We start from the raw sequence: 15967 nt of genomic DNA, 5'->3' as shown, positions 1-15967 counted from the left end.
AGAAATGTCTGCAAGTCTTTGATAAGGCATAATCAAATGTATGAATGTTGCCAAAATGTAAGCCATTCTGAACACCCAATTTTTTTTAATGAGTGTGCATTGGGACCAACATCAGAAATACGCAACGTCATATTTAAAAGAAAAAATGAGGGCTTTCCTTGGAAATGATGACAAACAATGCAGTGTCTGTTAAATTGATTAATCTAAACGGTAATAAATATATACGGGAGAAGACATTACTTGTGACTGCTGTTAATTCCAATGATTTACCTGAATTTGGACTTTTGAGCAATATCTGTGTAATTAACTCATCATTATATTGTTTTGAGTTCCAGCAGCATAATACTGTTTGTTATGCTAGAAATTACATGGCATATACAATAGAGATTCCAAACATGGCACAAGCAACTGAACTAATAACTGCTGATAGTCTGGTAGATTTCACTCCATATTACAGTTATACTCACAAGGATGTGACATATGTTCCTACAAAATATTATCTGGGAGATGTGCTTGGGCTACACAGAGCCTCATCTGATGAACTGTAAAAGGCACACTGTTTAATGTATTGATCTCTCATAGACAAACTGTTGGCTGTTTTTTTTGTTTGTTTCATGATTGTTTTTTCTTTTCATGTATCAAAATAACTTTAATCTGAATGATAAAACAGCAGATCAGCAATCAATTAATTAATAGCAGTCTTTATGCTGATGTTTGCAGGATCCTACTGCATAAACCATATTCATTGCTACATTGTGATTGAGAATGCAGTTGAGTCAAGAGTCATTTCATTTTGGTCATTTTTGGTCATTTTGTTTTGTTTATGAGCCATGCAGTTTTTGGCCAGCATGGTTATTTGTATCATGTTGTATAGGCTAGCCTGCTGTCATCTTAATATGTTAGATATGAAGCAGCAGGTTCTGCCAGGTTCAGATGGCCTGAGAACACATAAATGAAAATAAACAACCTTTTTTTTTTCTTGTGGGCAGCATGGTGGTGTAGTGGTTAGCGCCGTTGCCTCACAGCAAGAAGGTCTGGGTTCGAGCCCCGTGGCCGACGAGAGCCTTTCTGTGCGGAGTTTGCATGTTCTCTCCGTGTCCGCGTGGGTTTCCTCCGGGTGCTCCGGTTTCCCCCACAGTCCAAAAACATGCAGGTTAGGTTAACTGGTGACTCTAAATTGACCGTAGGTGTGAATGGTTGTGTGTCTGTTGCCGCTTTTCCACTACCAATGCGGCTGAGTTGGGCTGAGCCGTGCCGTGCTGAGTTGGGCTGAGTCGAGCTGAGCGGGGCTGTTGGAGTTGCATTTCGACTACAACCGCGCTGAACCGTGCTGGCTGGAAGTGGGTGGACACGTTGGGTGGAGTTAGCGAAAGTGGGTGGACGTCACGTGATGTCGTTAGGCGGTGCAAACAGTGACATCAGTGATCGTTTAAGCGGTAGTCTCACGACCCGGATAGTAAACAATAAACATGGAGGACATGGAGTCGTTAGTGTTGCTGGTCTTGGTGCTGTGGCTTGTTGTCACCGACAACGCAAACAGATACTGGCAAGAGCGTATAGATGAGGCGAGGCGCATAAGGCTTCAGAAATTCTCGTAATTCGTAATTCTTCTTCTTCCGGGTTTACGGTGTTTACAGATCCCAGCGTGCTTGCGGGGCGTGTGTGGGCATGTGAGGACACTCCTCCTCACCAATCAGTGCACAGGGGAGTGTCTCCTCACGCCCCTAGCCCCACTTGGCTCGGTTTGGCTCGCTTCAGCCCTACTCCAAAACCGTGCGAGTTTTGGGTGCTAAGCAGGGCTGAAGCGAGCTCAGTCGTGCTGCTCTAAGGTAGTCGAAACGCGAGCCGTGTCGGGCTGAAGTGAGCTGAAGCGAGCTGAAGTGAGCTGAAAAAGGGTAGTGGAAAAGGGCCATATGTGTCAGCCCTGTGATGACCTGGTGACTTGTCCAGGGTGTACCCCACCTTTTGCCCGTAGTCAGCTGGGATAGGCTCCAGCTTGCCTGCGACCCTGTAGAACAGGATAAAGTGGCTAGAGATGATGAGATAATTTTTCTTGTTTCTTGGCATTCTTAAATTGAGAAGTTGTACAAGTGGTCTTACTCTTAAAACGAGGCAAATAATCTTGTTGCTCCACTGGGTTTTATTGTAAAGCATTTTTATACCCTGTTACTGGTTTATTCTAGCTCAAAAGTAGCTGGAATATCTTATTAAGAAAAAGTTAGCCATGCTTTCTTAAAATTAGATTATTTTTCCAATGCAAAACATGCTTGACAAGATTAACTTTCTTTTTGGACAAAAAATAAGACTTATTTCCTTGATACAAGGCTTTTTTACTTTCTTGAAATTCCTTTTTGCAGTGTGGGCGGGCTAGCTCCGCGCCTCGGGACGTAATTCACCTAACCCTAACCCTAGGTCCCAGCCTCCCCAGACTTGGTAGCCAGCGACCCCTGCCCGCTCCCAAATGAACCAGCGCTGCCAGGGCCCGTCAGCTCCCAGCCAGGGGACGTTATTCCCCCCACACACACCCCGAAGCGAGCTCCGCTCCATGCCTCGTGCCTTGATGAGAGCCGCTGCCGCAGGGAGTATTCAATTAAATAAATAAATGAATGAATGAGTGAATGAATGAATCCCTCCCAGTCACACGTGCACACACACACAAGCGTTCTGGTTGGGGAGAGCTCCCTTCCTCTGCTCTCCCTCTCCTCTTATAGGGCGCGGTCACTGGGGAAGACACACAAACACACGTTAATTCCCGTCAGGTGCAGTGATTCTGCAACTTACCTTCCCTGACTCCGCCCTCCATTCACAGACCGACGCTCAGCCACGCCCCCGCTGTCACATCTACATTGTTATTGGTCAAAACATCGATGTCAAGACCATAATAGCCAATCAAAACAGTTTTTACAAAGACACCCACATCCGCTTGTTCTGACCCACTGGAGATAGCATCACAGTGCTGTTAGCCAATCAGAGGTAACACATTTACTGATTGCTGTTAGCCAATCAGAGGTAACACGTTTACATGTCATGAATATTAATGAGTAAGAGTTGAAATCCTGTCATTCTCCCGCCACCCACTCCTCCACCAAACTAGAACAGCCTGAAACAGGAGAACCACAGCTTTTTTTCACCAAAACCGGCTCACAGGGCATTCATTCATACTAGAGACCACCGCACAATTAATGAAAAAATTATGCAAGGGGACCTTTAAGAAGACCAAGGTAATGAAAATCAGTAAGACACCTGGTGAGGAATTCACAATCTTCCTTGGGGGCAATCAACTAAGCCAAGTAACATACTTCAACTATCCTGGGAGTCTGATTACCCAGGATGGATATTGTGAGAAAGACATCAGTTCAAGAATAGCGCATGAGAATGATGCATTTTCTAAATGAAAGGAGTTGCTCACAAAAGCCTTCAGCCTTGATCTGAAGAAGAGAATTACACTGCAAAAAACTGAAAACTGAATTTGAGGAGAAAATTACTTAATACTAGTGAAATTATCTTGCTGCATGGACAGATATTTTTACTTGATAAGACATCTTAGAATCTAGAACTAGGTTTAATAATCTCAGAATTGGTGTCTTGTATTCTTCTAATAAGAAATGCGAGATCGTTTCAACTATTTTCAAGATATTTTCACTTGCTAAGATATAATTTTTTTGCAGTGTATTAAGACTGTCATCTGGAGTACTCTACTGGATGGAGCCGAATCATGGTCTTTGAAGAAAGAGGATGTGCGGAAGCTGGATAGCTGTGAGATGTGTCTTTTGGAGAAAAATCTTGAACATCTCTTGGTCAGACAAAGTAAACAACGAATAAGTACTGTGATGTGTTGGTGAGAAGAGAGCCATCATATCTATTATCAATAGAAGACAGAGTAGATGGCTTGGTCATTTCCTACAGCATGGTGATCTTCTCCCGCTAGTAATAGAGGAGAGAATAGAAGGGAGGAGGCCTCCTGGAAGACCCCGAACAGGAATGTTGGACAGAGTAAAGAATGGCGGCCCCTATGTAATGGTCAAGAGACGCGCCATGGAATGGGAGCTATAAGGAAGGACCTGCCTGTAGGCAGAACACACACAACAGCACAAATCAATCAATTAATCAATCTTGCAAGCACATGACTGTCTGATGTAACAGTGCATGATAGTTTGGACTGACAGCGCGCGCCATGGTCTCGTCTAACACAGATTATTTTATCAGTACAGTCCTGAGAAAATCAGAAATGAAGGTGTGTATGAAGCTGGTCATGTGACTCAAACTGAGAGTCAACATGTTCCACAGCCTCAGCCAAAGAGGTGAGTAAGATTCAAGAGAGCTTTATTGTCAGTCTGTCCATAAACAAGTCTACAGTGCATGGAAATACAGTTACCCTCAGGCTCTCCATGCCGCTCCTTAGGGGCTCAGGCAGCAGGGTTTTCGGTTTCAGTGAACATGAAGTAATGCTGTGGATTATTTAGGCAAAGATAAGCTCTTGCACATGATCAGTACAGAATTTCTCAAATTCACAATTCAGATGTGATGTCATGCTCATGATAATCCTAGGCCTTTCTATTGGGAGATGAAGTTGGTATCTCTGGCTGAAGTTTACTCTACAGGCCACTGGAGGTCATAGGGTGGAGCTTTGTGATGATGGGTGATAATACGGGATGGGCTCAAAAAGGAAAAAAAAAATCATTAAAATGTTGACCCCACCTATTAACCCTTAAAAACCTAATCTTGGAAAGAACCAAATAAATTTACTTCCTGCACCTTTAAAACACCACTGTGATGATCACTGCATAATGCACAATATCTTCATCTTAGAGGTTTAGAATTTGGTTTTCTGACTGAAATAAATTATTTGAACGCCCTAAAAATGCCTACAGTAATGAATCTTTATCTGTAAATCATGTTTATTACACACACTATGAGTAAATTTCATTTGAAACTACCACTAGTGGTTACATGGTGCACTGATTAGTGGTTGAGGTTAATCCGAATGTTAAATGTGAGATGTTGACTGCTTTCTATTAAACTGTCAGCTGTTGTCACATTCATTAAAGTCTGTATTTGTTTTATTTTTGTTAAGGGTGGCGAGATGTGGTGAGTTAGGATCCAATAGCAGAACACAAACCAGAAAATCCAATGAATAAAAAATTATTTAAAGTCCAGAAAAGAGTCAACGAACAAAAATAGCAAAAATAATCCAGACAACGAGGTAGACAAAGGCCGAATCCCATTTCACCCCTTGGACCAACCCCTTGGCCCTTCCCCTCCATTTTGCGCGTTCACGTGAAGGGGTAGGGGTATCCCAATCCCAGTTAACGCGGAGGGGTAGGGGAAGGGGTAGGGCTTCTGTACCCCTCCAAACGGAGATTTTCCTGGAGCTGACTCTGAACGAAGGGGTTTGAGTGATTTCCCACAATGCCATGCGGATTTCAGCGAGATTTCATGCGGATTTCAGAAAGATGGCGGTTCCCGCGGTGAAAGATTGTCATAAATGTATTTTCTCCATTATTTACGTGTTTTAAGTTGTTATCCAGAGGAAACACGCCGCTTGATTCGCTTTCGAGCTGAGAATGAGCAGTGATTTCTGAAATCCAAGCTGCTGCTAAAAAGCTTTGGGAGTGAGTATTGTTTTCGGTTGCTTTACTGCGTACATTTTGTTCTGTTATTCTCGCTTTTATTGTTTACATGAGTGTTCTGACACCTCATTCTGTCGGATGTGGTGCACGAAGCGCCAAAGATATCCCATTCAGTGGTGTTAGTTAACAAATCACACCCTGCCAGCAGAGATTTCTGGTTCTGGCTCTGACTGTAGCGGCTGGTCGCAGCCAATGACGCATTTGGTCGCGTTTTGCTAACGTAAACGCTGACGGAGGTACGCGATGACGTATGCGATCGTTGAAGGGCTATCCCAATACGTAAGGGTTGAATTTCAAGCCCTATCCCTTGTAGCTCAGTTTCAAGGGGAAGGGCCAAGGGGAAGGGGGAGGGGAAGGGGGAGGGGTAGGGGTAGAAATTAGAATTGGGATTGGGCCAAAGTGCTAATATGAAAAAAAAGAAACATGAAAAATAGTTCTGACAAAAACTGGAGACAAAAAACATGAAAAACCGACAAAACATGAGTGCAAAAACCAGTGGCTAAGACTAGGCAAAACAGAGAGCAAAAGAGAAACAAACAAGACGTTCTGGAAAGTCCCCTTCTGAGACCGGCCTATTTATACACAGCAGAGCAGACCAGGAAGTCCCATCCCGGATCCGGATTGTGCTGAACTGGGAGATAGTAAATCTCCGGGGTGGAAGTCCGGGGCGGATCATGACAGTTTTAGAAAATTTGCACACAACTCCAGAGACTATTCTGCAAAACCTGTCTTATCTGTAGTTCCATCTTGTGGTTTTCTAACTGTGTTGGTAAGTAACCAATTTCAATCAAACAGACAAGAAACAAGAAAAGATTGCTGAAATAATACTTAATTTTGTTTTTAATCTTCTGTGTAGGTTCTCGGGTTACATCTGCCCGAGTGGGTTTCACAGCTGTCCTGCTGTGCGAATTTAATATCACATCTGTACCAAGACCACATTTGCGGTGGAGCACTGATAAAGAGACTGTGTTTGAGACTCTATTATTTATTTACTAAATGTTAATTGGGGCGGCATGGTGGTGTAGTGGTTAACACTGTCGCCTCACAGCAAGAAGGTCCGGGTTCGAGCCCCGTGGCCGGTGAGGGCCTTTCTGTGCGGAGTTTACGTGTTCTCCCCATGTCCACGTGGGTTTCCTCAGGGTGCTCCGGTTTCCCCCACAGTCCAAAGACATACAGGTTAGATTAACTGGTGACTCTAAGCCCATGTTTACATTAGACCGTATCAGCGGATCATCAGATTAACGTTTTTAAAATGATTAGTGTGCACACAGCAACACCAATACACGATTTGCGTGCACACAACAATACCAATACACGGATACGCTCGGCTCCGCAGGCATCCTGCGCTCCAAATCACTCCGCCCTGAACAGCGAGTGCCCTCTGGAGGGTGCGCACTCCGGCCCTGTGCAGCTCACAGAGCGCGCGAGTGAAGCACACTAGCAGTGTTTTCGGGACTGAGCTGCTGTGTGTGTGATCCCAGCGCACATCACTTACCACTTGCAAGTGGAAGGATGGCAAGCCTAAAGACAATCATAACTACACAATGGGCAGTATTTGCATCAGTATTTGCAGTATTTTCATACTTTTATACTCTTTAATGAAAGGTGATACAAGGCGGAAGTCCGCGCCGTTTTTCAGCAGTCGCGTCACATGACCAACGCCAGCGAATCAGGAAGGTGGATGTCACAGTGACGTTGTCCAATGAGACGCCAGCTAGAGCTCAGCACAGCGTATCCGCGTATTCTGAATGTTTACACAGCACTGGAGCTGATACGATCTGGATTGAATACGTGGATGCTGGCGGATTCCCGTTTCCCGGCGTTTCCAGGCGGTTTAATGTAAACGGACAGTGCATCCGCGAAGAAAACGAGACAGATACGGTCTAATGTAAACGTAGCCTTTATTGACCATAGGTGTGAATGTGAGTGTGAATGGTTGTCTGTGTCTATGTGTCAGCCCTGTGATGACCTGGCGACTTGTCCAGGGTGTACCCCGCCTTTCGCCCATAGTCAGCTGGGATAGGCTCCAGCTTGCCTGCGACCCTGTAGAACAGGATAAAGCGGCGAGAGATAATGAGATGAGATGAGATGTTGGAAGGTATTCTGGAGGAACTTCAGTGCATAAAGGGCAAGGCCACAAGCCTAAGCTGAACATCTGTGATCTCCAATCCCTCAATGACACTGAATCAAGAACCATCATTGATTTATAACTGATATAACCACAAAAAGGAAGCCTTATGTTAACTGTGTCCAGAAGTACTGCCAGCTTCTCTGCACTCAGAGGCATCTGGGATGGATCATCACACAGTGGAAACATGTATTGTAGTCAGACAAATCAGTATTCCAGGCCTTTTTTGGAAGAAATGGACGCCGTGTGCTCTGGACCAAAGACGAAAAGGACCATCCAGACTGTTACCAGGAACAAGTCCAAAAGCCAGGGTGTGTCATGGTATGAAGTTGTGTCAGTGCCCTTGACAAAGGTAACTTACACTTCTGTGATGGCAGCATTAATGCAGAAAAGTTAATTGAGGTTTTGGAGCAACATATACTGCCTTCATGACGACATCTTTTCCAGGGATATTTCAACAAGACAATGCAAACCACTAGATTTTGGGCGTGGCTGTAGGGATTTGTGTTCATTCAGTCACAAAGGCGTTAGTGAGATCAGGCACTGATGTTAAGTGAGGAGGCCTGGAATGCAGTCGGTGTTCCAGTTCATCCCAAATAAAGGTGTTCAGCGCAGAGGTGGACAAAGTACCCAACTTCATTACTTAAGTCAAAGTACAGATCCCACTGGTCAAATGTTACTTCAATACAAGTGAAAGTTGTCCAGTCAAATTTTTACTCAAGTTAAAGTACAGAAGTACTTGCTTTTAAAAATATTTAAGTATTAAAAGTACATTTTCTGTCAATGCATTGTTGTATTATTGCCACACCGCTTACAAAACCTAATGCCTCTGAAACAACCGACTGGATTTACTGACTTGTAGAACATGTAGAATAAACACCTGGTAGAATGTTACAAAATGAAACACAACTTACAACCAAGCAGAATCATCAATAAGATGCTCGCTAGTTTTTCTCTTTCGCTACTGGTAAAAAAAAAAATACGTGGTAGCTATAGTAATTATGCAAGGTCGCAAAAGCTGCAAAGTTAATGTTACCAAAGACAGAAATGTGAATTCATAAAATGAATGCATGCTGTGCCATCATGGTGGTTTAATGTTAAGCTAGCTAGTCAGTGAAGCGACACCTGATATGCTAGCAAACGCTTTTCAAACTTGAAATCATACTGGATAGCTAACGATACTAGAAAAGAAAGATTTCTACATTCTGTTTATTTGGCAAGATTATGCTAAAACATATTTCTGAAAGGACTTCAGATAAGTTAACATTATTCATGTTAGCGTAACTCCGTTTTTACATGCTAAGAGTGTCCAAGTTAAATAGCTATGTGTTAACATTAGCTGTGGACAACTTGGCGGGCAAATCCATAGAAATCATTTGACTAACCAGACTGCATAGCTATTGTAACGTTATCGTTAGCTCTAAAAGCACAGACAACTTCATTGCAAGCTTTCTCTTGGAATAAAACATTTACAGACCTCAATATGCTTCTGAAGGTTGGATGGCGAGTTTTTGGAGGCCATGATGTGGTTTGTTTTAGGCAAACAAAGCAAACATTTAAAATGAAACGAATCTTTAATCCTTTCCCCAGAGCATTCCCCAGAAGAACCACCTCCTTCCATTCTGCTATCAACTGATCGTGTTCAAATAATGTGGCTGAGAAATCACTGATCTTGATTTTATCCAGTCTATGGACGTGATGTGACCCTAGTGATTACTGATAGGCTGTCTCAGTGTCATCTGCGAAAAAAAATCAATCACGTTTTAGAAAAGAAAAGAAAAAAAATCCACTTTCAAAGCTGCTTCATAGTAACGAGGACCTTGATAGAAATGTAGTGGAGTGAAAAGTACGATATTTGTCTTTCAAATGGAAAAGTCAACAAATGGAAACGTTAAAGTCATAAGTTTCCAAAAAAAATACTTAAGTAAAGTACTACTCAAGTAAATGTACTTCATTACTGTCTACCCCTGGTTCAGTGGTGTTGAGGTCTCGAGTTCTTCTACTCCAACCTTAACACAGCATGTCTTCATGGAGCTTGCTTTGTGTACAGGTGTATCATGCTGGAACAGGTTGGCACTCTGGGTTCCAGTGAAGGGAAATAGTAAGACTACAGGATACAAAGACATTATATACAATTGTGTGCTTCCAGTGGTGGCACGGTGGTGTAGTGGTTAGCACTGTCGCCTCACAGCAAGAAGGTTCTGGGTTCGAGCCCAGTGGCCAACAGGGGCCTTTCTGTGTGGAGTTTGCATGTTCTCCCTGTGTCTACGTGGGTTTCCCCCACAGTTGAAAGACATGCGGTTAGGTTAACATGGGGCAGCCATGGAGTGCCCTTGAACAAGGCACCTAATCCCCAACTGCTCCCCTAACATAGCTGCCCACTGCTCTGGGTATGTATGTGTGCTCATTGCTCACGTGTGTGTTCACTGCTTCAGATGGGTTACATGCAGAGGAGGAATTTCACTGTGCTTAAAGCATATACACAGAGCCATAGCCTCACTTTCATTTATAAATGCCTTGAGACCTCAACAATGGCACAGGAATAGTTTTAAGTGTTAACAATAAATCTAATATAGTAATTTTTATGATTAAAGTGATGTATATAGGTAGCGGTCTGAGTGAATGACCTTGACGTCCGTAACGTCACAGCAGGAAGTCTATCGGTCTCATTGCCATTTCCGCTATACTAAAACACAGAGCTGACTGCAACTCCGATCTTCCATTTTGAGCTAATTTATCGCTATGCCACGTAGATGTGTTGCTGCACCCACCAGCAACACGACAGAAGGTGGATTTACGTTGCATTCATAGTCCAAGAATGTTCAAACTGCAAAGATTTGGACACGTTTTGCAAGAAGTTCACGGGCACATTGGGCGGCTATGAAGTGGTCTCTCCTCTGCTCTGCACATTTTACTGAGGACTCGTATGTAACCTCTTATCTGTTGAGGAGCGTTGGCTATAAGCCCGTATTGAAAGAGGGTGCAGTACCAACAATAAAAGAAAAAGAAAACTACAAGAAAAGGAAAGTATTTATTTATTTTTTTCAAAAGCAAAGTTCAGTTGCACCAGTCCTCCCGGAGTGAGCCAAGGGTTGTTGCTAAAACCTGGGATGGAATGGGACGTGACATATCGCTCGGGCAGTGACCTCCCTGCGGTTGTTGCTAAAACCGGTGACGTCCCGGGTTTTAGTAATTGCCTGAGCCAAGCAGTAATGGTGGAGTACTCCGTATGGACAAAATAGAGAATGAGTGGACCAGCCGTCTTATTTCTAAACTGGATATTGCTGCCATCTTGCCCTTACGTGGAAGAAGTGAATGAACGGAGAACTGAACGAACAACTGAAAGTCAGATTGTTTCAAAACAATCGGCCACAAGATCGGCCTTCAAGAAGCGAGAACACAGACGGGTAAGCTTAGACTCTTATTTGGATATAAAACATCGTTTACCTGCATTTAGATTAATACATGTAACTTGTATTGTGTATTTAAGTTACTGGTATCATCATCATCTTCTTTTGGCTGCTCCCAATTAGGGGTTGCCACAGCGGATCTTTCGTCTCCATTGCTCCCTGTCTGATAAAATATGGCAGAATATTGCTCATAATATATCTCAGTTGCAAATAACTGAAAAGCTGTAATCACCAGTGACACAGACAGACAATTTCAACACAATGTCAGAATTTTGTTTGATTGATTACAAGACTCTTGAAAAAAACTGTACAAAATCTCAGTTCCTCAGCATCTGAATTGGACATTCTGCCCACCAACTTTTTTAAGTCTCTTCTTCACCTCATAATTACAGATGTGCTTCAGATCATAAATACATCCCTAGAGACTGGCATTTTTCCTGTGTCCCTGAAAAAAGCCGTTGTAAAGCCCCTACTTAAAAAGAATAAGCTGGATGCTTCAGTATTGAACAACTACAGGCCAATATCAAATCTACCATTCATCGGGAAAATCCTTGAAAAAATTGTCTTCAATCAATTAACTGCCTTCTTGATATCAAACAGCTGTTTTGATAAATTTCAGTCAGGATTTCGTGCCAATCATAGCACTGAAACAGCGCTGATTAAAGTTATAAATGACATACGTCTTAATACTGATGCAGGCAAAACATCGGTTCTGGTGTTACTGGACCTCAGTGCAGCTTTTGATACTGTTGATCACAACATACTGCTATATCGACTTGAACACTGGGTTGGGTTGACTGGTAAAGTTATCAATTGGTTAAAATCATACTTAAAAGATAGAAGCTTCTTTGTTACCATGGGAAATTGTACCTCAACATCAATGTCCTTGACCTGTGGTGTCCCCCAGGGGTCGATCCTTGGACCATTACTATTCAACCTTTATATGCTCCCACTTGGACAAATTATCAAGAACAACTCAATTTTGTATCACTGCTATGCAGATGACACCCACATTTATTTTGCTCCATCACCTAATGATTATGTCCCCCTTGAATGTCTCTACCAGTGTATCGACCAAATCAACAACTAGATGTCACAAAATTTTCTTCAGCTGAACACAGATAAAACAGAAGTAATTCTATTTGGGAAAAAAGATGAAAGACTCAGGATTACCACTATTCTTGACACAAAGGGGATTAAAACAAAAGAAATGGTTAAAAATCTTGGTGTTTTCATTGACAGTGAGCTAAACTTTGACAGTCACATGAAAGCAATCACTAAATCGGCATTTTATCACCTAAAAAACATTTCCAAACTAAGAGGACTTATGTCAAAAAATGATCTGGAAAAACTTATACATGCCTTCATCTCTAGTAGGGTTGACTACTGCAATGGCCTTTTCACAGGCCTGCCAAAAAAGACCATCAAACGACTTCAGGTGATTCAAAATGCAGCGGCTAGGGTTCTCACACGAACAAAAAGAACAGAGCCCATTACTCCAATTCTAAGGTCCCTTCACTGGCTTCCAGTAAGCTACAGAATTGACTTTAAAGCATTGTTGCTGGTGTACAAATCTCTAAATGGTACAGGGCCCAATTACCTCTTTGACATGTTGCAGCGGCCTAACCCAATCAGATCTACCAGATCGCAGCAGCAAAATTTACTGGTAAAACCTGTTGTTAAAACAAAGTGTGGTGAAGCAGCTTTTAGCTACTATGCAGTACAGCTATGGAACCAACTCCCAGAGGACATCAAAAATGCTCCTGCTGTTGGTAGCTTCAAATCTAGACTAAAGACCAAGCTGTTCTCAGATGCTTTCTGCTAACTGATAAATATCATCATCTTTACATGTTTTAAACTTTACTTAACTTTTACAGTCTTTGCATGTTTTAAACTTTACTTAACTTTTATTCTATTTTATTCTGCTGTTTTTTACTGAACTTTTACTTCATTTTATTATTTTATTTCTACTATTGTTTAATTCTTATTTTTTTCTTTCTTCTTCCCCCTTTATTTTATGTAATTTTATTTTCTATTGTTTACTGTTTTGCCTTTACCTCTGTAAAGCACATTGAACTGCCACTGTGTATGAAATGCACTATATAAATAAACTTGCCTTGCCTGTCTTCCGCATCCTTCTCCAACACACCTGCCTCTTTCATGTCCTCTCTCACCACATCCATGTATCTCCTCTTTGGCCTTCCTCATTTTCGTTTGCCTGGCAGCTCCATCCTCAACATTCTCCTTCCCACATGCTCTGCATCTCTTCTCAGGATGTGCCCATACCATCTCAGTCTCATCTCTCTTAGCTTAATTCCCAAGCTCTCCACATGTGCTGTCCCTCTGATGTGCTCGTTCCTTATCCTGTCCAACCTTGTCACTCCCATCGCAAACCTTAACATCCTCAACTCCGCCACCTCCAACTTTGCCTCCTGTCTCTTCGTTAAGGGTACGGTCTCCAATCCATACATCACAGCTGGTCTCACTACGGTCTTATACATCTTACCTTTCACTTTTGCTGGGACTTTCCTATCACAAATGACTCCCGAAATCCTTCTCCTACTGCTCCACCCTGCCTGCACTCTCTTTCTCACCTCACTATCGCAACCCCCATTTTCCTGCACAGTTGACCCCAGGTACTTGAATTCACCAACTTTCTTTACGTCTACTCCTTGCATCTTCACTACACTCTCATCCCCATTCTCACTGATGCACATGTATTCTGTTTTGCTACTCCTCACCTTCATTCCTCTTCGTTCCAATGCATACCTCCATCTCTCCAAACCCAGCTCAACCTCCTTTCTACTTTCACCACATATCACAAGATCATCCGCAAACATCATGTTCCATGGTGACTCTTGCCTCACTTCGTCCGTCAAGCTATCCATCACTATGGGAAACAAAAAAGGACTCAAAGCAGATCCTTGATGAAGTCCCACCTTCACCTTGAACCATTCAGTTGTTCCAACTGCACACCTCACTGCTGTTTCACTGTTCTCATACATGTCTTGCACCACTCTGATATACTTCTCATTCACTCCACACTTGCCACTTTCATGTCCTCTCTCACCACATCCATGTATCTCCTCTTTGGCCTTCCTCGTTTTCGTACAAGAATCAATACATGTAACTTGTATTGTGTATTTAAGTTACCGGTATACATGTAAGATTATTTAATTTGCTTCAGAATGTGATTGTCTCAGTTCATCTGATTATTTAATTAGCTTTTTACGTTTTATCAGTGAAAATGCATGCATGTACATGTATGTTGCATAAGTTATAACATCTATCCTGTTTTAATGAGAGTCAACCCACAATTAATGAAGTCAAATCAGTCTTAGTCGAGCAAGTCGGTAACGGTATTTCTTACTTTCACCATAAATTTTTATTTATATGACTTTGGTCGGGGCACGGTGGTGTAGTGGTTAGCGCTGTCGCCTCACAGCAAGAAGGTCCGGGTTCGAGCCCCATGGCTGACGAGGGTTTTTCTGTGCGGAGTTTGCATGTTGTCCGCGTGGGTTTCCTCCGGGTGCTCCGGTTTCCCCCACAGTCCAAAGACACGCAGGTTAGGTTAACTGGTGGCTCTAAATTGACCGTAGGTGTGAGTGTGAGTGTGAATGGTTGTCTGTGTCTATGTGTCGGCCCTGTGATGACCTGGCGACTTGTCCAGGGTGTACCCCGCCTTTCGCCCGTAGTCAGCTTGGATAGGCTCCAGCTTGCCTGTGACCCTGTAGAACAGGATAAAGCAGCTACAGATAATGAGATGAAATGAGATATTTATTCCAATTTATGCAGTGTACAAGAATCAAGGATGGAGATACTATCCACTCAGAAATGTATTTAAAAATAAAGGTTCTGTGTATCTGCTTTAAGTCTGTGCTTGAGTGTACGTGTGATAAATAAAGGCTTTTTGTCTTGTCTTCATGGCCAGGTATCCATATACACTACCGTTCAAAAGTTTGGGGTCACTTTGAAATTTCCTTATTTTTGAAAGAAAAGCACTGTTCTTTTCAATGAAGATCACTTTAAACTAATCAGAAATCCACTCTATACATTGCTAATGTGGTAAATGACTATTCTAGCTGCAAATGTCTGGTTTTTGGCGCAATATCTACATAGGTGTATCGAGGCCCATTTCCAGCAACTCTCACTCCAGTGTTCTAATGGTACAATGTGTTTGCTCATTGCCTCAGAAGGCTAATGGATGATTAGAAAACCCTTGTACAATCATGTTAGCACAGCTGAAAACAGTTGAGCTCTTTAGAGAAGCTATAAAACTGACCTTCCTTTGAGCAGATTGAGTTTCTGGAGCATCGCATTTGTGGGGTCGATTAAATGCTCAAAATGGCCAGAAAAATGTCTTGACTATATTTTCTATTCATTTTACAACTTATGGTGGTAAATAAAAGTGTGACTTTTCATGGAAAACACAAAATTGTCTGGGTGACCCCAAACTTCTGAACGGTAGTGTACATCTGGACATATTTTTCTTTGGTATATAAGGCCATCATGGACGACTTGTGGAAAGCAATACATAGAAAACACACTTTTAATTATTATATTTTGGGCTAATGTGTAGTTATAATGTGCTGGGACAGTTTATTAAGTAATGTATTGAGATGAGATGAGATATTTATCTGAAATATACAGTAGGTTGCCGTGAAGGACATTTCTCCTGTAATACAGAAATCACACCACGACCACGGATCCGCTTAAAGCTGTGCATAACCCGGAAATACAAGTCATACAACTACCATAAAAACGCTCGCACTTTTGTCCACAAAAACCGCAGGGGCGAC

The 15967-nt window shown here is 42.5% G+C and overlaps 1 protein-coding gene across 5 annotated transcripts in view; it reads right to left on the bottom strand.

The window, feature by feature from the left end:
• LOC132891144 (uncharacterized) overlaps positions 1 to 13440 on the bottom strand; it is a 54739-nt gene extending 41299 nt beyond the window's left edge. For all 5 annotated transcript variants that reach the window (XM_060928604.1, XM_060928602.1, XM_060928605.1 and 2 more), the window contains exon 1: positions 13285 to 13440. In XM_060928604.1, coding sequence (XP_060784587.1) covers positions 13285 to 13351 — 67 coding nt within the window. In that variant the 5' untranslated portion in view covers positions 13352 to 13440. The remainder of the gene's footprint in view (positions 1 to 13284) is intronic.
• Positions 13441 to 15967: the final 2527 nt, after the last annotated feature.

This window comes from Neoarius graeffei, chromosome 9, assembly GCF_027579695.1.
Source record: "Neoarius graeffei isolate fNeoGra1 chromosome 9, fNeoGra1.pri, whole genome shotgun sequence".
In the NCBI taxonomy this organism is placed as follows: domain Eukaryota; kingdom Metazoa; phylum Chordata; class Actinopteri; order Siluriformes; family Ariidae; genus Neoarius; species Neoarius graeffei.
This window is presented reverse-complemented; position numbering and strand designations above follow the sequence as displayed.